General features: G+C 41.6%; 1 protein-coding gene across 10 annotated transcripts in view; it reads right to left on the bottom strand.

Moving 5' to 3' along the window:
* Positions 1–5,090: 5,090 nt before the first annotated feature.
* Pam (peptidylglycine alpha-amidating monooxygenase) overlaps positions 5,091–18,929 on the bottom strand; it is a 150,159-nt gene continuing 136,320 nt past the window's right edge. For 2 of the 10 annotated variants that reach the window (XM_087564779.1, XM_087564784.1), the window contains 4 exons: positions 14,791–14,844; positions 9,363–9,563; positions 6,580–6,633; positions 5,091–5,937 (listed from right to left, as the gene is read on the bottom strand). In XM_087564779.1, the coding sequence (XP_087420905.1) occupies positions 5,759–5,937; positions 6,580–6,633; positions 9,363–9,563; positions 14,791–14,844 (488 nt within the window). In that variant the 3' untranslated portion in view covers positions 5,091–5,758. 10 annotated transcript variants of the gene reach the window in all.

Genomic DNA, 18,929 nt, shown 5'->3' with positions numbered 1-18,929 from the left:
CCTACTGTTAACAGTAGTTTGTCTCCCCATTGAGACTCCCTTGGAAAAAAGCAGTTTTTCCTTTGCAAGCTGTTGTGAAATGGATTTCGCATCTGGGTTAGGGATGGGCTTGTGCCCACCTTCTTTCTTTCTCAGTACATTTTATTTGAAGGGGGAGCTGTTGTTAAGGGTATTGCTTTCTCAGTCTCTCAGTTTGTCTTTTGTTTATAGGAAATTCACAGATGTTTGTGTGTTAGTTTTTTTTTTTTTTTTTTTTTTAGCCTGCTACTTTGCTGAAAGTGTCTAATAGCTGTGGGAATTTCCTGGTGGAATTTTTTTCCTATCATACATGTATAGTCCCATATCACTTTTAAATAAAGACACTTTGAGTACTTTCTTATTTGATTACCCTTGATCTTCTTCAACTGTCTTACTGCTGTAGCTAAGACTGAAAATATTATACTGATTATGATGGGGAGAGTGGACAGCCTTCACTTGTTCCTGGTTTTTGTGGGATTGTGTTGAATTTGTGTCCATTTAAGTTGGTATTGGCTGTAGCCTTAGCATAAATAAGTCTGTTATATTGATGTATGTCTGTTATATCCCTTACCTTTCTAGGACTTTAATCATGAAGGGGTGTTGGGTTTTTTCAAAGGCCTTTCTTGCATGTAAAGAGTTGATCACATGTTTTTTATTCGTCAGTTGGTTTATATGATGGGTTACATTTATCTATTATTTATATTGGACCATCTCTGTATCTCTGGAATGAATCTTACTTGATCGTGGTGGATGATCTTTTTTATGTGTTCTTACATTTGGTTTGCAAGTGTTTTACTAATAAATTTTCCATCTCTGTTCATAAGAGAATCTGCTCTGTACCTCTTCCTTCCTCCCTTCCTCCCTTCCTTTCTCCCTCCCTTTCTTCCTTCTTCCCTTTCTCCCTCCTCCCTTCCTTCCCTCCCTTCCTCCTTTCTTTTATCTTTCTTTCTTTCTTTTTCTTTCTTTCTTTCTTTCTTTCTTTCTTTCTTTCTTTCTTTCTTTCTTCCTTTCTTTGATATTTATGTGGTTTAGGTATTGGAGTAATTGCTGCCACATAAAATGAATTAGGTAATGTTACTTCTGGTCCTAGTTTTGTGGAATATTTGAATATTCTGGTCAATTCACCTCAGAAAGACTGGTAGAGTTGGTACAGAGATAGACTGTGAACTTCTGATTCCTGAAGTCATTCATCTCCTGCAATTCTCTGTTTAGGATTTTTCCCCCTTAATGACCTATCTTTTGCCAAGAGTTGGGTATTGAAGTTATCCACTGTCATTGTTTGAGAGTCAATATGTGATTTCGGCTACGGTAGTATTTATTTCTTTTACGAAATCAGGCGCCACTGTGTTTGGTACATGAATGTTTAGCATGGCAGTGTCCTCCTGGTGGACTTTTCTTTTGATGAGTAAGTAGTGTTCTTCACTCTCTCTTCTTGATTAGCTTTGGTTTGAAGTCTATTTTGTCAGACATTAAAATGCTACACCAGAGACTCTTCTTATGTACATTTGCCTGGAATACTCCTTTTCATCCTTTTATTTTGAGGAGCTGTCTATCCTTCATGTTAAGGTGTGTTTCCTGGATGAAGCAATAAGATAGACCCCGTGTTTTGTTAATTGATGAATTAAAATGATTAGTCTTAATTAATGCAAACTCCCATCAGAGCTTCCCCTCCTCCTCTTCTTTTAGTCCCTCCCTCTCCCTGCCAACCTCCAGCCCTCCCTTTCTCCTCAGAAAAGGTAGGGCCTCCCATGGATATCAACCCACCTTGGCTTATGAAGTTGCAATAGGACTAAGCACATCTTCTCCTATTGTGTTTAGATAAGTCAGCCTACTTAGGGGAAAGTGATCTAAAGACAGGCAACAGAGTCAGATAGGTCCAGCTCCTGCTGTTAAGAGTTCCATATGAAGACTGAGATACACATATGTTACACATATGTAGAGGGCATACGCCCCATCTCATGCATGCTTTATGGTTGGTGATTCAGTCTCTTTGGGCCTTTATGGGCCCAGGTTAGCCTTCCTCCTCTTCCACAGGATTCCCCAAGCTCTGCCTACCTAATGACAAGCTGTGGGTATCTGCACCTGTTTCCATCAGTTACTGGGTGAAGCTTCTTAAATGACAGTTATGCTAGGCACCTGACTGCTAGTATAGCAAAATATCATTAATAGTGTAAGGGGTGGGCTCTCTCATGGCATGGGTCTTACCCTGGGCCAGTCATTGGTTCGATTTTTCTTCAATTTCTGCTTCATCTTTACATCTACAGCTTTTATAGGCAGGACAAAGTTTTTGTGGCTAGGTTGATGTCTTAATTCCTCCACTGGAAGTCTTTTCTGGTTACTAGAGATGGCTATTTTAGGTTCCATACTCAATATTGCTGGGAGTCTTAGCTAGGGTTATCCCTTCGATGCCTAAGAGTCCCTCTTCCACCTCACACAAAGTTTTAAGATACTATTTCCGGTCCCACGGCCACAGTTTTTAACTAGTTCCTCAGGTTGTGATCCAGAGAGCTGCATCAGTAACAGACACCTATGGTCACTTGGAATCCCCTGCTCCCCCAACCACCCCTAAGAAGTGAGCAAGAGGGAAACTGAGCTTATTCCTGCTCCTAGCACCAGCGTTTAAGTACTGCAATAGGATACAGGGACAGTGGCTTACAGTTCAGGGGACTGTCAAGCGTGTGCCAATGCAGTCTGTGATGTTCACTGTCATCGTCTTAAATGTTTGACTTATAGAAGTTTAGGGATGCCTGGGAAAATTGGAAGGGATATGCTGATTTTAAAAAGGAAGGAAGAAGGGGTTGGAGAGATGGCTCTGTGGTTAAGAGCACTGACTGCTCTCCCAGAGGTCCTGAGTTCAAATCCCAGCAACCACGTGGTGGCTCACAACCATCTGCAATGAGACCTGATGCTCTCTTCTGGTGTGTCTGAAGACAGTGTGCTTATATATAATAAAGAAATAAGTCTTCAAAAAAAGAAAGGAAGAGAGCTAAGAACAAAAGTCTTTTATGCATAGAGTAATTTTGGCCCAATTCAGTGAACGACAAAACCATTCATTTAACCTCTCCAGATAATATGCTCAGACCAACCTAATTGCAATGAAAACAAAAGCACAGCTGTTTACCTATGCTTCTTAATTAGTCAATCATACAATCCTAATATCCAGTATTACACGTGGAATAAATTAAGGCACCCAGAGTTGTGACCAGAATGTGTTACATACATGTATGAAGTTTTCAAAGAAAAAAATGTAAAAAAAAAATTTCAGAATCTCTTTTGTTCCAAACCATCTATAATTTTGGAAGCATACACCCATCCCCGTTGTAACCGGTGGATGGAGATGTCCATTCTCCATGGCAGTGAGTTTAAACTCCTGCTTTACACTGGACTCACCTACAGAAAGTTTAAGACCCTCACTCCCAGCCGTGTGCCATTAAAGGCTAACTCTGATAAATAAGGACGTGTGATAGAGTAACAGAGCTCTTACATTCCCTGTCAGCCGAGGGCTGGGATCTTTTCCTTCTGTGTCTCAGGCAGAGCAGTCTCTAGTTGACTGAGTAAATAAAGTTCAGCCAAGAACAGTATCAGGGGAAAAACAACCCGGAATAGATGCAGGTCATTTGTTTCTAGTTTCTACAGTTACGTAAGCCACAGACATTGACTTCTTGTGGTGACTGTACTGCAGTGTTAGTGAGAAAAATCAATTTTCTGAAATTCCCTTCTTCTAATGCCATGTGTCTCCGTTGAGAGACACGTGCAGTAACAGATCTGCAAAATGTATGTATCTACTCTGTGTCTATGACCAATTAATTCGAATTACTTTACATGGCTTTATCCCTCTCTAGACACTTGGGGGCCAATTGTTCTCATCTTAATATTAAGAGTAATAAATGTTTGATGTACGCATGAATTATGGAAGTAATCAAGTATTATTTAATGAGCTACCAGAAAATCTGGAGTCAAATTCATCGTCCAGGAGCAGGCGTCAAGGGCTTGTAATGATTATTCTGTTTTGATGAGTATACTCCCCTTTTTCTTGTTCCCTTACATTGTAGCACTTTGATCTCTTCGTATCAATTAATTCATCATAAAACTGCTCAGACAGGATCAGATGTACATATTTTAAAAGTATAGCAAATGGTCAGCTCGTGGGCCACAAAAGACAGCGTAGGTATGAGTCTGACTAACTTGTTCCATGACTGAAGGCTTGGTCCTCTTCCCAGTCAGCCCCTATCACACGCAGTCCAAGCACGGACTAATTCTGCTGTGGAGGTGTTAAGATAGAGTTGGACGTGCTCACAAACGTCCAAATACTGTTCTTGTATTCACCACCAATTTGGTGGAAAGGAAAAGGAACGGTCAGAGATGAACCTCCTCGTCTGAAGGGAAAACACAGGGATCACAAAAGTGAAGCTTTAACTTGAGGGTGAGCTCAAAGTATTGAAGGGACGAACACTTCCAATCAGATCGCCGGTCATGAAGGAAGACGATTTTAAACAGTAACATTTTTTTTTCCAGCAAGTACCTTTCCTTAATATTTCAATTATTAAGATGCCTGAAATTCAAGCGGGCATTTTGATGAAAGTGCTCTAGAGTCAAATCATTTAAAAAGGGAAATTATCAGGTTCTTACTAAGTTGCATTGATATGTCATAAAAAAAGATCTCAAAAAGTAATCTGTCGTCAGTGTGAGGACTCTTTTATATTGTAAGCACCCTTGACCCTGGGTCAAATAATTCCTTAAGGGAAAACAGCCAGTACTGAGCTATGCTGCTTGACGCATTTGTGTTTGACATCTGAGATATAGGCCCCTTTCCTTTAGCGATTTCTACTGTTTAATGTTATGTGAAACATTTTAGGAGGTTTCAAAGAGAATCTGGTTTTATTCATGTAAGAATAACCTTACCATAGTTCTCGCTCTATCTTGGTCCCATAAAACTATCTTCTAAATTCTACTCAAAACAATTCTTTTGGTTGAAAAGAATGACCTAGTATCGCTCACTGACTTGTGTAATTACTAAAAGATGTGTATAAAATATTGTACACATGCCAAAAAAAATCACAAAATACACTGACTTGCTAATGCTCTGAAAACACTTTATTACACAAATTACATTCAGATTCTGAAAAATAGTGTTCTAACAGTGTAACCATCTAAAAATAAGACATCCCGGAAACACACCAACTGAGGAGAAATTTAAAAAAAGAATTTAAATAGAGACTTTTTAAAATTTCTCTCATTGCAATATAATGTTAGTGATTTTAAAAAAATAGAAGGAGATTTAGCAGCTTTTCGTCGTGTGGCAGGTTGGTTCTCTTCACTGCCACAGGCTGAGAATGCTGAACAGGAAAGGCACCAAAGAAAGACACTGGCGATGGGTGTGGACTGGGAGAATACTGTGTTCAAGCAGAGAATAGGGCTATTTACATCCACCAACTAAAACGTCTCCAAATGTGAATGAGCTAAACTTCCCTCGGGGGTTGGAGCGCTACCTTGGAAGAGGAGGGCGGCTTCTCTACGCTAAGTTCATATAAAGACAATGGCACTGGAGTGAACTGGTGGGGAACTCCTCACCTAGAAAACAGAAGCCAACGGAGCCAAATGAAGTAAATAAGGTGTGTACAGTCCCACACTGACGAGTACAGTTTACAATCAAATGCACAGAACTTTACACGCGCTAAAGGGGAAGGAGTCTGGGCATCCTGGTAAACCTCAGTCCAGCTACCCGGGCGAAGGCTGGAGCTCAGGAGGAAGGTGCAGGCTTGGGCAGCGGGGCCGAGTACTCCTCTTCAGACTCACTTCCGTCGTCCTCATCTTTCTCTTGGTCACTCCCCTCTGTGCTCACTCGGTCAAACCCTTTTCTGCTGTAGCCTTTTCGACTTGCAAAGAAATTTCCCAGATTTAAGCCGCCGCTTCCCTTTCCTGGGGGAAAAAAAATCAGTCGCCACAGTGGAGTTAAAAGTTGCACAAACAAGTCTGTTTCCTCGTAAAATTTCAAACATTAAACAGAGACAGAAATTGGGAATGGAAGAGGGTAGATTTTTTTTTTTAAAGAATGGTATTCAAAGAGATTTCCCTTACACAACCAGATGGATACTGCTCAACAGTAAAGGATCAAATCCTGAAATTCCCCGGGAGTGAGTTTCTGCAGAGATATTTCAGACCCATTTTCACTGCCTGTCTCTCCACAGCTCCCCTGAATTGGCAACCCCTGAGCTGCTTCTCATTTCCACGACTCTGAAAAGGTCATCTTCCCTGAGACAAGCACTGACCGCTCTACCAGACAGGAAGTTTACCAAAGACAAAAGCAAACAGATGGGGGGTTGGGGGGGAAGGGAGGAGAAGCTGCAGAATGGCGATTGGAAAAGAGAAACAGAGCAGGGCAGGATGCGGGGAGGCCCACGCTTCCCGGTCTTCCCTTTGCATTTATGCTGGGACGTGCTAACTGCCCACTAGGGGCTGGATTTTCAGAGTCAAACTATGACACAGTGCCTGGTTCTTTGCGAGACACGAGCTCGCTGACTCTGGGCCAGACACAGAGATTCTGAAAGGTCACAGGCATACCTCGGAATCTTCCCAGGACTCTTCCAGAACTTGACTCGAGCTTGCGGTCATGATCTGCTTTAAACAAAACAAGACGAGACAAAGGGGAAAAAAAGACGGCCCATTTTTAAATGTGTCTCTCACCCTTTTCTATCCAAGGGCTCAACGTTCATCATAAAATCGGGAACTTACAAATGGCTAATAAATTTTATTTACGTGCAGTTTAAAAAGGTTTATATGCTATTGAGAAGCATAAAGAAGGCTGAAAATTGTGGAAATTGCAAAGTAATAAGGGGTAAACTCTTGTCTGTGTCTCTTATAGACTGCAATTTTGACATTATCATGCCTTGAGCCTCAGGTTTTTTTTTTCTCCAAGAAATGAGGTCATATTCATCTTTCCATATCTCTGACATATAAGGGGGTGTATTATATGAAATGGTAAAAATGTGCTAACGTCAACAGTTTTTATTGGGATAGAATTAAGTTAGCAAAATATTATAAATAAAAATTGGAAGCTTTTATTCCAACAATTTAGGGATATGTGTTAAGCTTTACCCTTTCTGTGAACAGCAGTGGGCAATCCTATTTTGGAATTGGATTCTGTTCTTCATCTGAAGCTTAAATAAATGGGAATGACGGGAAACCCTGTATAGTTTCCACGACTTCAGTCATCCCTCTGGGGCTCTTGTCCCCAAGATCAATCATTTTCTCTTTTTATGGGGATGCAGAGGTCCCAAAGGACTCCCACTGTCCCCTTGGTATGTCTCTTCCTAGACGTTTTGCCTTGGTCTCCCCGTTCCTTCCTGGGCTATGCTCAGAGAAGCGTTAGGGTGCAGGGTAGCTTCATGAAGAGAGCTAAAAGGCAGGCGGCAGCGGACAGGTAGAAAACAAGGCAGAGGAAGGAGGAGAACTGTCGGAAAGCCAAAAATCAGACTCAGTTCCACAAAGACATAGTGCGTTCCTTCGCCAAGCATGCTTGCCCCATGCCTGCTTTGGTGTCTGGCTGGAAGAGCAATATAATACACAACCAGGGTGTGTTGGATCAGGAAAAATCCTTGGGGTGGGATTGGGTTGAAAAATTAGATAAAATCCAATGGGAAAGAAAAAACACATTTGAAAATAGTGGCAAGCTAATCAATCTACCAACGCAGCAGAACTGCATGCAATTACAATGTTGCTAAGTAAAACATGGAGGGACAGCAACACTTTCATATGGCTTGACCTGGGTTGCTACCTTCCCACATGGCTTTATGCCACTGTTCTATGTTCCTAAGAGCAAGCAGGAAAACAAGCCTTCCTGGCTCCCTAAAGTGGCTCCCTCTCCTATTTTTGGGGGTTCAGCATCCCAGAGTCCTGCCGTGCGTACAAGGCTTTATGTAGTCCTAATATCCGTTATCGCTGTCCCTACATTATCATCTTCCCTTACGGCTTTAGATATCTCTTCTGTGTCATCTACATTCCAAGTTTCATCTACTCATCTGTTCCTGTTTGTTTGTTTTTCAACAATTATCTTATTGAACAGATAGTGTGAAGAACTGTTCATCCTAGGCACAGTCATTAAATACCACACATCAATAACACGATTGTTCTCTTAAAACTTATGCCTGATTAACTTCCTGATAATTTCAGATAGTCTTTTTTTCAGGGGGGGGGGAGGGGAGGGAAGAGTTAACTATCCTGTTTTCAAAGATTTGTTTGAAGTAAAATAAAAAAGTTAAGGGAAATCTAAGACTCATCGCTTTCGCGACTTACTGAGTGGAACCTTCTTTCCACTGTCTGTTTCATGCCTTCTTGTGTGTCAAGGCTTTCCCCATGGGCACCTGAATCACTGCCATGGCTATCTGGGTCTCCAACAAGACCAGACTTTGTTTCCTGACTGAATGTTGCCTCCCACTCTGTCCCACAGTTTCCTTCCCAGATATAACCATAGACCTTTGCCTTAAGACCTGGAGGTTGCTACTCAGAGGTACAATATAAGGACAGCTTCAATTAATTACTTGAATATCCTGAATAGGTCTCATACTGTGAGGGTTATTTTTAAGAAGACTGACTTTGGTAGTGCACCCTGCCTTGTTCAGTTAGGAGTGTCAAGCTTAGGACTATTCAAAAACCAAGTGGTTTGTTAGGTCTTGAGGATTTTGGTTAAGGCAGAGTCTTGAGAATGGTCATCTCCTTTCCACCTCTCTTGCCAAGATTACTCTCTATACTTGCTAATGGTATTGGACACATAGTTGGTCCCAGACACTTGGAAAATGCTTACTGACCGTTATGCTACTTCAATTTTACACGACCTTATTGTTTATTCTCGTTTTTGTCCATGAAGAAACAGGTTTAGAGAGATGAAGTAATTTGCCCAATGTCATGCAACTAGAAGCCAGAGCCAATCTGATGGGGGAAAGAACGTAGCCTCAAGATACCCAACCCAAGTATGGTGAGTGTTGCCTCATTCCTAACAGCAGGTGTGTCCTTCTCCCTGATCTACAAGCTAATTTAGAGTGGACCTTCAACCTCACAGCTTACCACGGTGATATTATTTGGGCTTAAGCCAACTGCTACAAGGCAATGGGCAAAGGTATAATATAATCAAACTACCAAAATTTCAGAGGCTCCAGAGCTATGTTATATTCAATATTAATTATAGTCACCTTTTGAGACACAGACAGCCATATTGTAACAAGGTAGAGAGCATGTAAACCAATCTAAGTCAAACCAAACAGATCAACCATGATGGAGGTCCTATTGATAACTAGGCCAGACATGCTTGCAAAGGCAGGTTCCAAATTCAAGGTGTTCGTTTTACTTGCCTCCAAAGGCCCTTGATTTTTTCCACCGAATAAACATGACAATGGCCAGCAGGACCAGCACAGGAATAACCAGAAGGGTTGTAATGAGAACCACGGACACTCCCGAGCCGGGCTCTGTGCTCAGTTTCTGTTTCTCTTGCATCTTCTGCAATTCTGAGGAGGTGGGTTTGTTCTCCACTTTGGGTTCAACAACTGCCTCGGCTTCTTCAGGGAAAGAAGAGTTCACAGTCTGCAACTGATTTAAATATTTCAAACACTCTCACCCACCCTTACCCAGTCATATCAACAAGGGCTCTCCAAGAACTTCTGGAGACTACAGGATGTGGGGGTCACGTTGTCATGCTGGTATCTATGACGTCAACAGCAGTTATGGTGGCTACTATACAGATTTTGCCTTCCCCATGGTCATCTTCGATTTACCTGTAATTCGCTCTCAACTCCATAAAATACATGTCATTTGCATTTTTTCCCAAGGCTCAGACACATGAGATTAAGAGCACACACTTCGCTATATAGGGGAAAGGAGCTGGGGCACCTACTGCAATCAATCCTGGTTGAGCTCGGGTGCACTAGCAGAATAACTTTGGGCAAGTTAGTTATCTTGGTGTCACAAAGTCTCGCTTGTAAAGCGGTGGCATAATCTACTTCACAATACTGTCAGGTTTAAAGGTGGGCCACCAAGAAGGTGTTTTGTAAGTATTTGGTTCACTAGTTCTTTAAGGATTTCTTTTAGGTATTGTGAAGTTTTAGTACTGTCTACGTAGTTAACAGACATTAATTCTAGACTGACAAAGACAAAATCAGCTGTCCCTTTGTGCTCTTTTATATAGTTCTCAGCAAAGTGTGGGTGCAATATCTATCATTTTATTGGTAACGGATATAATGTATCAACTTTCCAAGCCGCTAAGAGGAGCTGGGTAGGTATCAGGCCTCACACACCATTGAGAAGCCGACATAAGGAAGCTGTAGAGGCTACAGAAGGGGCGGCAATAATCACTACAGCAAATTATAATGTGCAACAGCTAAGAATGTAGCCAGGAGAAACGTGACAGCCCCGTTTGCTGAAAGACTTCCCAAGGCTCCCAGGACCTTAGTTCCTGACTTTACAGCTCTCTGCTTCAGTACAGTACAGACCACATGCTGCAGAGAACCTCGGCCATCCACAAACTGGCAGGAACAGATGAGCACGATTGGGAAAATTGGTTAATGTTCTGTACATGCCGATGGTTTGCTGGACCTATGGTTCTGAAATCCTCAGGACACTTCCCATCCGGTTGATGATACAAACACATGGAGACGTGACAGTGCTCGCTTCAGTGTCCTGACCTACCTTTCTTCCCTCACTGAGCCCTTGCGGTGTATCTGGTCTTGCTCTCTAATCCACACACAAAGCTCGTGAGCAGGCACCATGCTCACCGTTTTCCTGACAGCCCTAACGTCTTCATTTCGTTCCCTCTACTTTACGAAAGCAGAGACTACACTTCCACAGGCTCACGTGCCTGGCTCTCAAAATGTAAAGAGCGCGGGAGGAAAAGGATTAGTTCACAGGCCTGACCGCTTTTCTGCCCTCTTCTTTGTTATCACAGAAGATACAGGTGCAATTATTTTATATTTAAAACTGTTCCACATGTAAACAGGAAGAAGAGTTTCGAGTATGGGATCACGGGGTTAAATATAAGACCTATTTGCATCCTGGTACTCAAGAATGTATGTAATTTTCTATTTGAAAGCCGTAGATGCTAGTGGACTTATTAGCCGGTATTTTTTTTTTGTTACTTCTGCTTTTGCCACAATGCTTATGCCAGTTTACACCCTGTGTCACTGATGAGGCACAGCCAGACTGAGCTATATTAAACGGAGAGGCCCACAGACGATGTCGGTTATAGACTGAATCAGCCTAGCATTCATAGAAAGCAGAAGAGACACGACAACAAACTTGCTAAGTGACACCCCACTTTAGACATTCTTGGCTTCCACAGTTCTGGCATTTTGGATGTAATCTACTAAAAATACTTGCTTGTTCTAACATTTGGAATACACCGAAATATGTTTAGGTTTTAAAAGGTTCTATTTTTTTAAGATTCGTTTTTAGGTTAGTTTTAAAATGTCTCGGTGTCTTAGAAAGAAAAGCAATATTGCCGTTCCGAGAGGACCGCGTAGGTAAGGTGAAAAGTCCAACATAGCACCGCCAAGGAGGCTAGGGACCCCACTCAAATGATACACAGCCCAAAGGGTATCGCTTCACTCTTTATCTGAAATTTCTTTACTATGTGTTCCCATAGTTTAGAGCATCCCTGGTGATCAGGCGCAAGGAGGTAGAAAGACTCTAAAATTAGCCTATGCCTGAATTTTGGAAGATAAAAGGGAATAGACCATGATCCTCTCCCAGCATAGAATATGCCACATGCAGCCTGCCTAGAACGACAGTGTCTCACAGTCTTATAAAACCAGCAGCTGTCAAAGCATCTCTAGCTATACAGAAATAAACATGGTTTTAAAAGCTGTTTAAGAAGTATTTTTTTTTCTTCTCCAAAGCAGTGTTTCTTAAAGGGGGAGTTATCTGTCCTCCATTGTGAGGGTGATCACATAGCATTTGTATATCTCTGTTATTTTAGTCTTTTATTTATCTATTCATTTTGCCTTTGCAATAAGACATTTTAAAATGACCGTCTTAAAAAAAAAAAAAGAAAAGAAAAAAAACCCCTTCTAAATTGTAAACACATCTCAGTTTATTCCAAATGTTAGAATGATACTGTATTTTTAGTAGATAACATCCAAAATACCACAACTGTGGAAGCCAAGAAAGTCTAAAGTGGTGTGTCACTTAGCAAGTTCATCGCTGTGTCATCTGCTTTCTATGAATATCAAGCTGGTTCTTTCAGTCATCCACTGCATGCAATATCATGCATGCAGCTGTGTGCATGCATGTTTGCATGCATGTTAATGAGTGTGTGTGTGTGTGTGTGTGTGTGTGTGTGTTTGTAGACCTGAACACCTCCCCACACCCTGGCACCCCCATGCAGACTTTCTTCTTTAATAAGAACAATGGGAATAATAGACAGGAAAGAAGGGACATTCTCAATGCAGTAATACAGTAACTGTTACCTAGCTAGTGACAGACACAACTGAAAGATGGAGATTTTGGAAAACACATTAGCATGTAACTTAGGAAAACATGAGAGCTATCTATATACAGCATAAAGGAACTTCATTCTCATGCATGGTCCACCTTCGCCCTCTCAGCCCTTTCTAAAGGGCTCCCTCCATAAGGCCTAAGGTGCACTTGACAGTTTTCTTTTTTCTTCTCTCTACTTGGAGACTGATCACGATTGTCACCTTCACCCGGCTGCACAGGGGACGGCGTGAGCTATGCATTTCATTCCTAGTGACTCTATTTGAACTTCTTAACCCTTGCCATAAGCTTTGTGTCATCTCCAGTTATTTCTGAGACTCCCTTGAAATGCTGGTTCTGAAGCCTTGTTAGAATTGCTTACTTATGCAAACACTTGTGGAGAGAAGTATCATCAAAGGGAACTGGCATTTAGAGTTATAAAACTAACAAACACCCCTGCTGCCAACTATGAATTTGCTTTGGCCTTTGTTACAAAGGTTAGCCTCATGCTTTTGATGAACGATAATCTCTAGAGATCCAGCATGATCTGTATTTCTCTTGGAATATGAATATAATCTTAGAAAAGATGAGAATGATTTGGGTTCAAGGAGCAGAGCATGTCCATTTGAGTTGGGATATTCCCGACTAGTAAAACTGGGCTTTCAAGGCAGACATTTCAATAAGATTTATTATTCCGACTTCTGGATTCTGCCACCAGACAGGGGAGTTTCCATCTGAACAGATTCACTGTTTTCTCTTCATCCAGCAGCCAAGGTGAGGTCAGAGGTCAGGGTAGTTGGGCAGTTCTCAACATGCCAGCTAGTATATTACCATCAAGAGTGTTGTGGTGGAACATATTTAAACAGAAATAGATTAAAATCATTTAAAGTTCTAGAGATTTCAACACGCACTGCAAATCACTCCTAACTTGCGTTTCTTGGAAGAATTTATAATGAATGGATTGATGTTTTGATTAAGAGCACAGGATCGGACATCAGACAGACCTGCATTTAAAACTTGACTTAAACATGTCTCCTCAGTAATACCCATCCCTAGTTCCTTCTATGTAAGATAAATATCATATGGTTAATATAACGGTGACATTTGATAATGTTTGCCTTGTCCATTTAGAGTGTTCCAGTAATAGCTGTTATTAACGGCAATATCTTTTCTATCACCCTTATTTGGGGATAAACATAACATCAATAATAAACTGGCGATGATTTAAGGCTTGTGTCTGTTTTTTGAGTAAGAGGAATGTCACTCAATATTGTCCCTTAGAATCTACAAATGTCAAACACCGCAGTTATTTTTGCTACAATGTTACTTCAGCTTTCTCAATGCTGAGCTGAGCCTGCTGCGGCCTTTCCTTTCTGCCTACGTCAACTTCCTTTTGCTTCTGGCTTCTTCGCTTGTCTCTTTAACCTACTGCCACGAGCAAGACACCAAAGATGCTTGGACTTCAGTCTGAACCCCTTCACCCTGGGGTTAAGTCTGAAGAGTGGAATTGGCTTAGGAGGAGCCGTTAACCACAAGCACCAGTCAAAAGCCTACACATTGTAGAAAAAGTATCAGATTCAAAGTGGTTCTCGGGCAGGGAAAAGTAATTTGTCAGAGATTTTGAAAGGGAATAGTAGCCACTCACCCGGAGCTAAGCTCATTTTGGATACTGTGTGTCAATGGGTATGAGGACTTGGAGATGTGGGTATTCTTTCTCTCTAGCATTTACCTGGGCAGTGACTTCCCTGAGGTCAGGTGTCCTGTCTTTTCTCTCAGGTTTACTACATTGTCTTTTACAAAGACGCCCCCAGTCAATCTTGTTGACTACGCGGTGCTGAGAGGAGTTGACTGGCGGACATGCTAATGTTTCGTATCAAATGAAAGTTGCCCACAAAGTTTTCCACTTGTGTACATGAGAGCTCATGCAGGCTTTTCTAGCATACCAAAAATATTTTTTTCCTTTCTACCTTTTTTTTCCCCTTTCTACCTTACATAAAGTCAAAAATACTTCCCAATACGACTAGCTGAATATTTTCCTTTCTGCATATCTCTGGCTCATGGGTTATAGATTTCTTAAATCCTCATCTATATTCCATTACTGAGAATCAGCGATGATTGGAGGTCCTTATGACTATTTCCTTCAACACACAAAGAAGTCGAGACATGAGGGCTTAAGGGCTTAGCACAAAGCAGAGGGGAGTGATGATTTACCACATCCTATATTTTTAGCCTGATAATTTTTAAGCTGCAATCAAGAGTCAAAAATAATCTCAAAAGAGCTTTAAGTTTCACAGTTAAGAGAGGACTCTGACCAACCTTTGATTTCCTGGACTTCAATGCCAGCCTTTTTAACTGACCGATGCTCCATTTCTGTAACGGCACAACAAGAGAAGAATCAGAATCCCCGAAAAGAACATTTAAAACTTAACCTTCATATCAGTTTTGTTCAGTTACATATATTTCCAAAAGGCTAGAGGTCAAGATCATGATTCCTTCATGAAACCTTCTTAGGTAAGTTGAGGTAATAGTTTTGATAACTTATTCAGGATAGGGTTTTCCTTTGAGAACTCATAACATTACATGTTTCTAAAATATCAGGTAGTTCTGATTGTTAGGTTCAAATGGCAGAGTTGGTGACAAAATTCTGTTTACAACACCCCCACCCTCTCACTCCCTCTTGCCCCTCCCAGATGGCAGTGCTGGTTGACAGTGTCCTAAACAGAAGGTCTCAGAGCTGGTAAACAGAGGATTGTTATTGGGTAAACAGATGTTCAGTTCAGCATTCCTCAGGCTTCTCTGTTCACTGGAACTTCCTCAATCTGCTCCCAAAGGTCAACTATCTAGGACAAGAGCATCTAATTCCCACTTAATCTGAACAGTCTGTGTCAGCTCAAAGGCTCCCTTCCACTCGGCTGACAGTTAGATACAATCCACTTGCTTTTCCATCATTTTGCTTCTCTCTGTGCTCCAGGCCTCAGAGATAGACAGCCTCGGCAGGCAGTTTGATCCCCAACAGAGCTTTCTTTCTACCCAAGGAATGGAATGGTTCAGTTCAGAGGTTTTACCACTCCCTTGCTTACGTCGTTTGCCCATGGACGACGTCTTACAGCGAAGGCTGTTTCTACTGATGCATAAGAAACTTGAAGTGAGAAATGAATATTGTGGGGTTTATCAATAAACTTGCTTAGATTATTAAGTTATGCAAAGTAGAATTTCACAAACGTGTGCTGACTCCAATATGACTGGAAGGTATGCAGTGAATATGCAGTGAACTAACCAGACTTCTTAGGAAACCGTGAGGAAAAAAAAAAATTCAGTGCCATTATTGAAGTTCATTTTAGGGTTGCTGAGAAAACACTTCTGCTAATGAATGTTCTTCGCCCAAAGACTACAGCCCCAGTGAGCAGTTAACTGTGTTAGCATTCCTTCTAGGCTCCGCCCACAGTTACCTGGCAACAGACAGGCGTGCCTGACTCTCTATAAAAGGGGCTGCTTGCCCCCTCCTCTTTTTCTTGCTCTCTTCCCCTCTTTCCCCTCTGTCCCTTCTCTCCCCCATTCCACTCCCCCACCTGCCTTCCACCCTCCCCTGTCTCTTCATGCACTCCTTGCTGGGCTCGTGTGTGTCTCTCTCTCTCTCTCTCTCCCTCCCTCCCTCCCTCCCTCCCCCCCTCAACTCTCAACCCCATGCCTTAAATAAACTCTATTCTGTAAGTCCTATGGCTCCTCCCTGAGGGGGAAGGGGTGCCTCATCTTGGGCCTGCAGAGGCACCTGCTTCCCCCACAGTATACCCCACTTCTACCAAACACATTCCTTGGCCTCTCTTTTTTTATAAAACACAACACATGCATGCGAACAGCACAGGGCCGCCCCACCTTTAAGTCCTGCTCTACCATTAAACCCCGGTGCTGTCACCAGAAAAAGGACAAGTCTGCCAAGTGTGTGAGATGATCCTGGGTAACAGCTATTGGTAACAGCAGGAACACTGGTGCACTTAAGGAATAATTCAGACGCTATCTTTGCTGCACACATTTCCCATCAATCTAAGTACCTCGTCTTGCAGCATCCTGTCTGTGTTTAAATTGTTCAAAGTCTTAGCTGGGGACTAGACCTAAAAGAGACTCAGGGATGGCAGTGTTTGCGGAATAGATCAATCTAAGATCTGCATGAACTGGTAAATTTCTCTGTTACAGGCTGGTTCTCTTCTGTGCTTCAGGCAGGGCCAGTCACCTGATATAATTAAAGAGCTTTTCCCTTTATTAATTTGAAAGTGTGTGGGGAGATTCCTCACTGGGAAGGCATACAATTCTAGAACAGTGCCATGCTGGAACACAGGCTATGCTGGTTCGTTTTGGTCACCTTGACAGGAACCAGTGTCACCTTGGAAGATGAACCCCTGCCAGGGAACTGCTCCATCAGCTTGGCTGTGGGCATGAAAGTAGGGCATTGTTTTGATTAAAGATTGGTGTGGGAGGTCCAAGCCCACTGTGGGCAGTGCCGCCCTGGGATAGGTGATTCTGGGATTATGTGAGGAGGAGGACTGATCAAGGAATGGAGTCGAGCCCCCAAACAGCAGCCCTCTACGGTCTCTGCTTCGGTTTTTTCTTCCAGGTTACTTCCCTCAGTGGCTTAATAAAAATGCCATTCAAACTCACAGCCTAACCAGGTCAGTTTTGGTCTGTGTTTAACACAGCAGCAGAGAGGCCAAGCAGGACAGCAGTCTTCTGTGAAGTTGACGAAACACTAGACTGCAAACACTGACAACTCCCCAGGCCAGAGGTCCAGCTTCCCTAATTTATTCTGATCTCCATTATGCTGAAGGGATTTTTAACCTGAAGCTTTATACTACAGTGTACTGCTCTTAAATCAGGAGTCAGAGATGTATATCAGCAATACTTAGAGTTTTCAAAACACACACACCTTATTATTCCTGTTTCTCTTGGAGAGCTTAAGAATAGCTCGTGACTTGAACTTTGATAGCTGTTTTCATGTGACAAAGACAAACTTTTGTTGAGTGTTAAATACTAGGGTGTTACAGACGGCTTAATAAAACAAAAAAAAATTACTATTTGGAAAAAAAAGACTATGGCCATATTTCTACAGACTTTTTCATCTTTAAAAAGGTATTTAATATATAGTCATTGATATATAATATAATATGCATTATATGTGTAAATTTATATATATTTTATGTATAACATTAATATATATTAATATGATATTAATTATAATATGTAACAATACATTGCAATATATTATATAATACCTATATGTATTATATTATTATATAATATATGTATAATATATGTATTATTATATATTAATGTATAATATATGTATTATTATATATTAATATATCATATATGTATAATATATGTATTATATATTATTATATAGTACCTATATGTATTATATTATATATTATAACATATCAAATATATTATGTAATATGTATACAATATAATATATGTAATACATTATATATGTATTACACACACACACATCTTTTTTTTAAAATTCTAACTTGTCAGTTATTTGAGGATTATCTATCTTTAGTTTTATTTCTGTCTGCCCATGCTTTCAGGTTCCTCATTGAAAATATAAGTGCTGAAGGCAACTTTTACAGAGGAAAGGTGAGGGACTTCTGGGGTAGCACAGGCTGGACCCCTGCTCCCCCACCCCCATTCCTCACTGGATTAAGAACCCCCTACAGGAGTGATAAGGCAGGACTGGGTTTGTCTGTGTGGATAATTCCAGAGGTTCTGAGATCTCGACAGCTCTGACTTAATCGCGCATTATTTCCAGTGTGGAACTGATATGGTAGCTTTATTGCAGTGTGAGAAATAGGTGACAGGCGGGGGCCTGGGAAGACAGAGCACTGTGCTTTTCCTGCTTCTTGGTCATAAGCTTTCTTGTGCCACATGACACTGCTGCTGTGATTTCCTTTGTAAAGAACCAACGACTGAACCCTCTGAAATCATGAACAGAATACGGTTGTACTGGTTGTAGTTTTGTGTGCCTGCTTGACACAAGCTGGAGCTATCACAGAGAAAGGAGCCTCCCTTGAGGAAATGCCTCCATGAGACCCAGCTGTAAGGCATTTTCTCAATTAGTGATCAAGGGGGAGGACCCAGCCCATTGTGGGTGGTGCCATCCCTGGGCTGGTGGTCCTGTGATCTATAAGAGAGCAAACTGAGCAAGGCCAGGGGAAGGAAGCCAGTAAGTAACATCCCTCCATGGCCTCTGCATCAGCTCCTGCTTCCTGACCTGCTTGAGTTCCAGTCCTGACTTCCTTTGGTGATGAACAGCAATGTGGGAGTGTAAGCTGAATAAACCCTTTCCTCCCCACTTGCTTCTTGGTCATGATGTTTGTGCAGGAATAGAAACCCTGACTAAGACAACGTTTTTTCCCCGATGAGCCATTTTGTCACATCTGTGCCAGGATAGCCAGTGACTG

Source organism: Rattus norvegicus, chromosome 9 (assembly GCF_021556685.1).
Source record: "Rattus norvegicus strain SHRSP/BbbUtx chromosome 9, alternate assembly SHRSP_T2T, whole genome shotgun sequence".
Classification (NCBI taxonomy): domain Eukaryota; kingdom Metazoa; phylum Chordata; class Mammalia; order Rodentia; family Muridae; genus Rattus; species Rattus norvegicus.
This window is presented reverse-complemented; position numbering and strand designations above follow the sequence as displayed.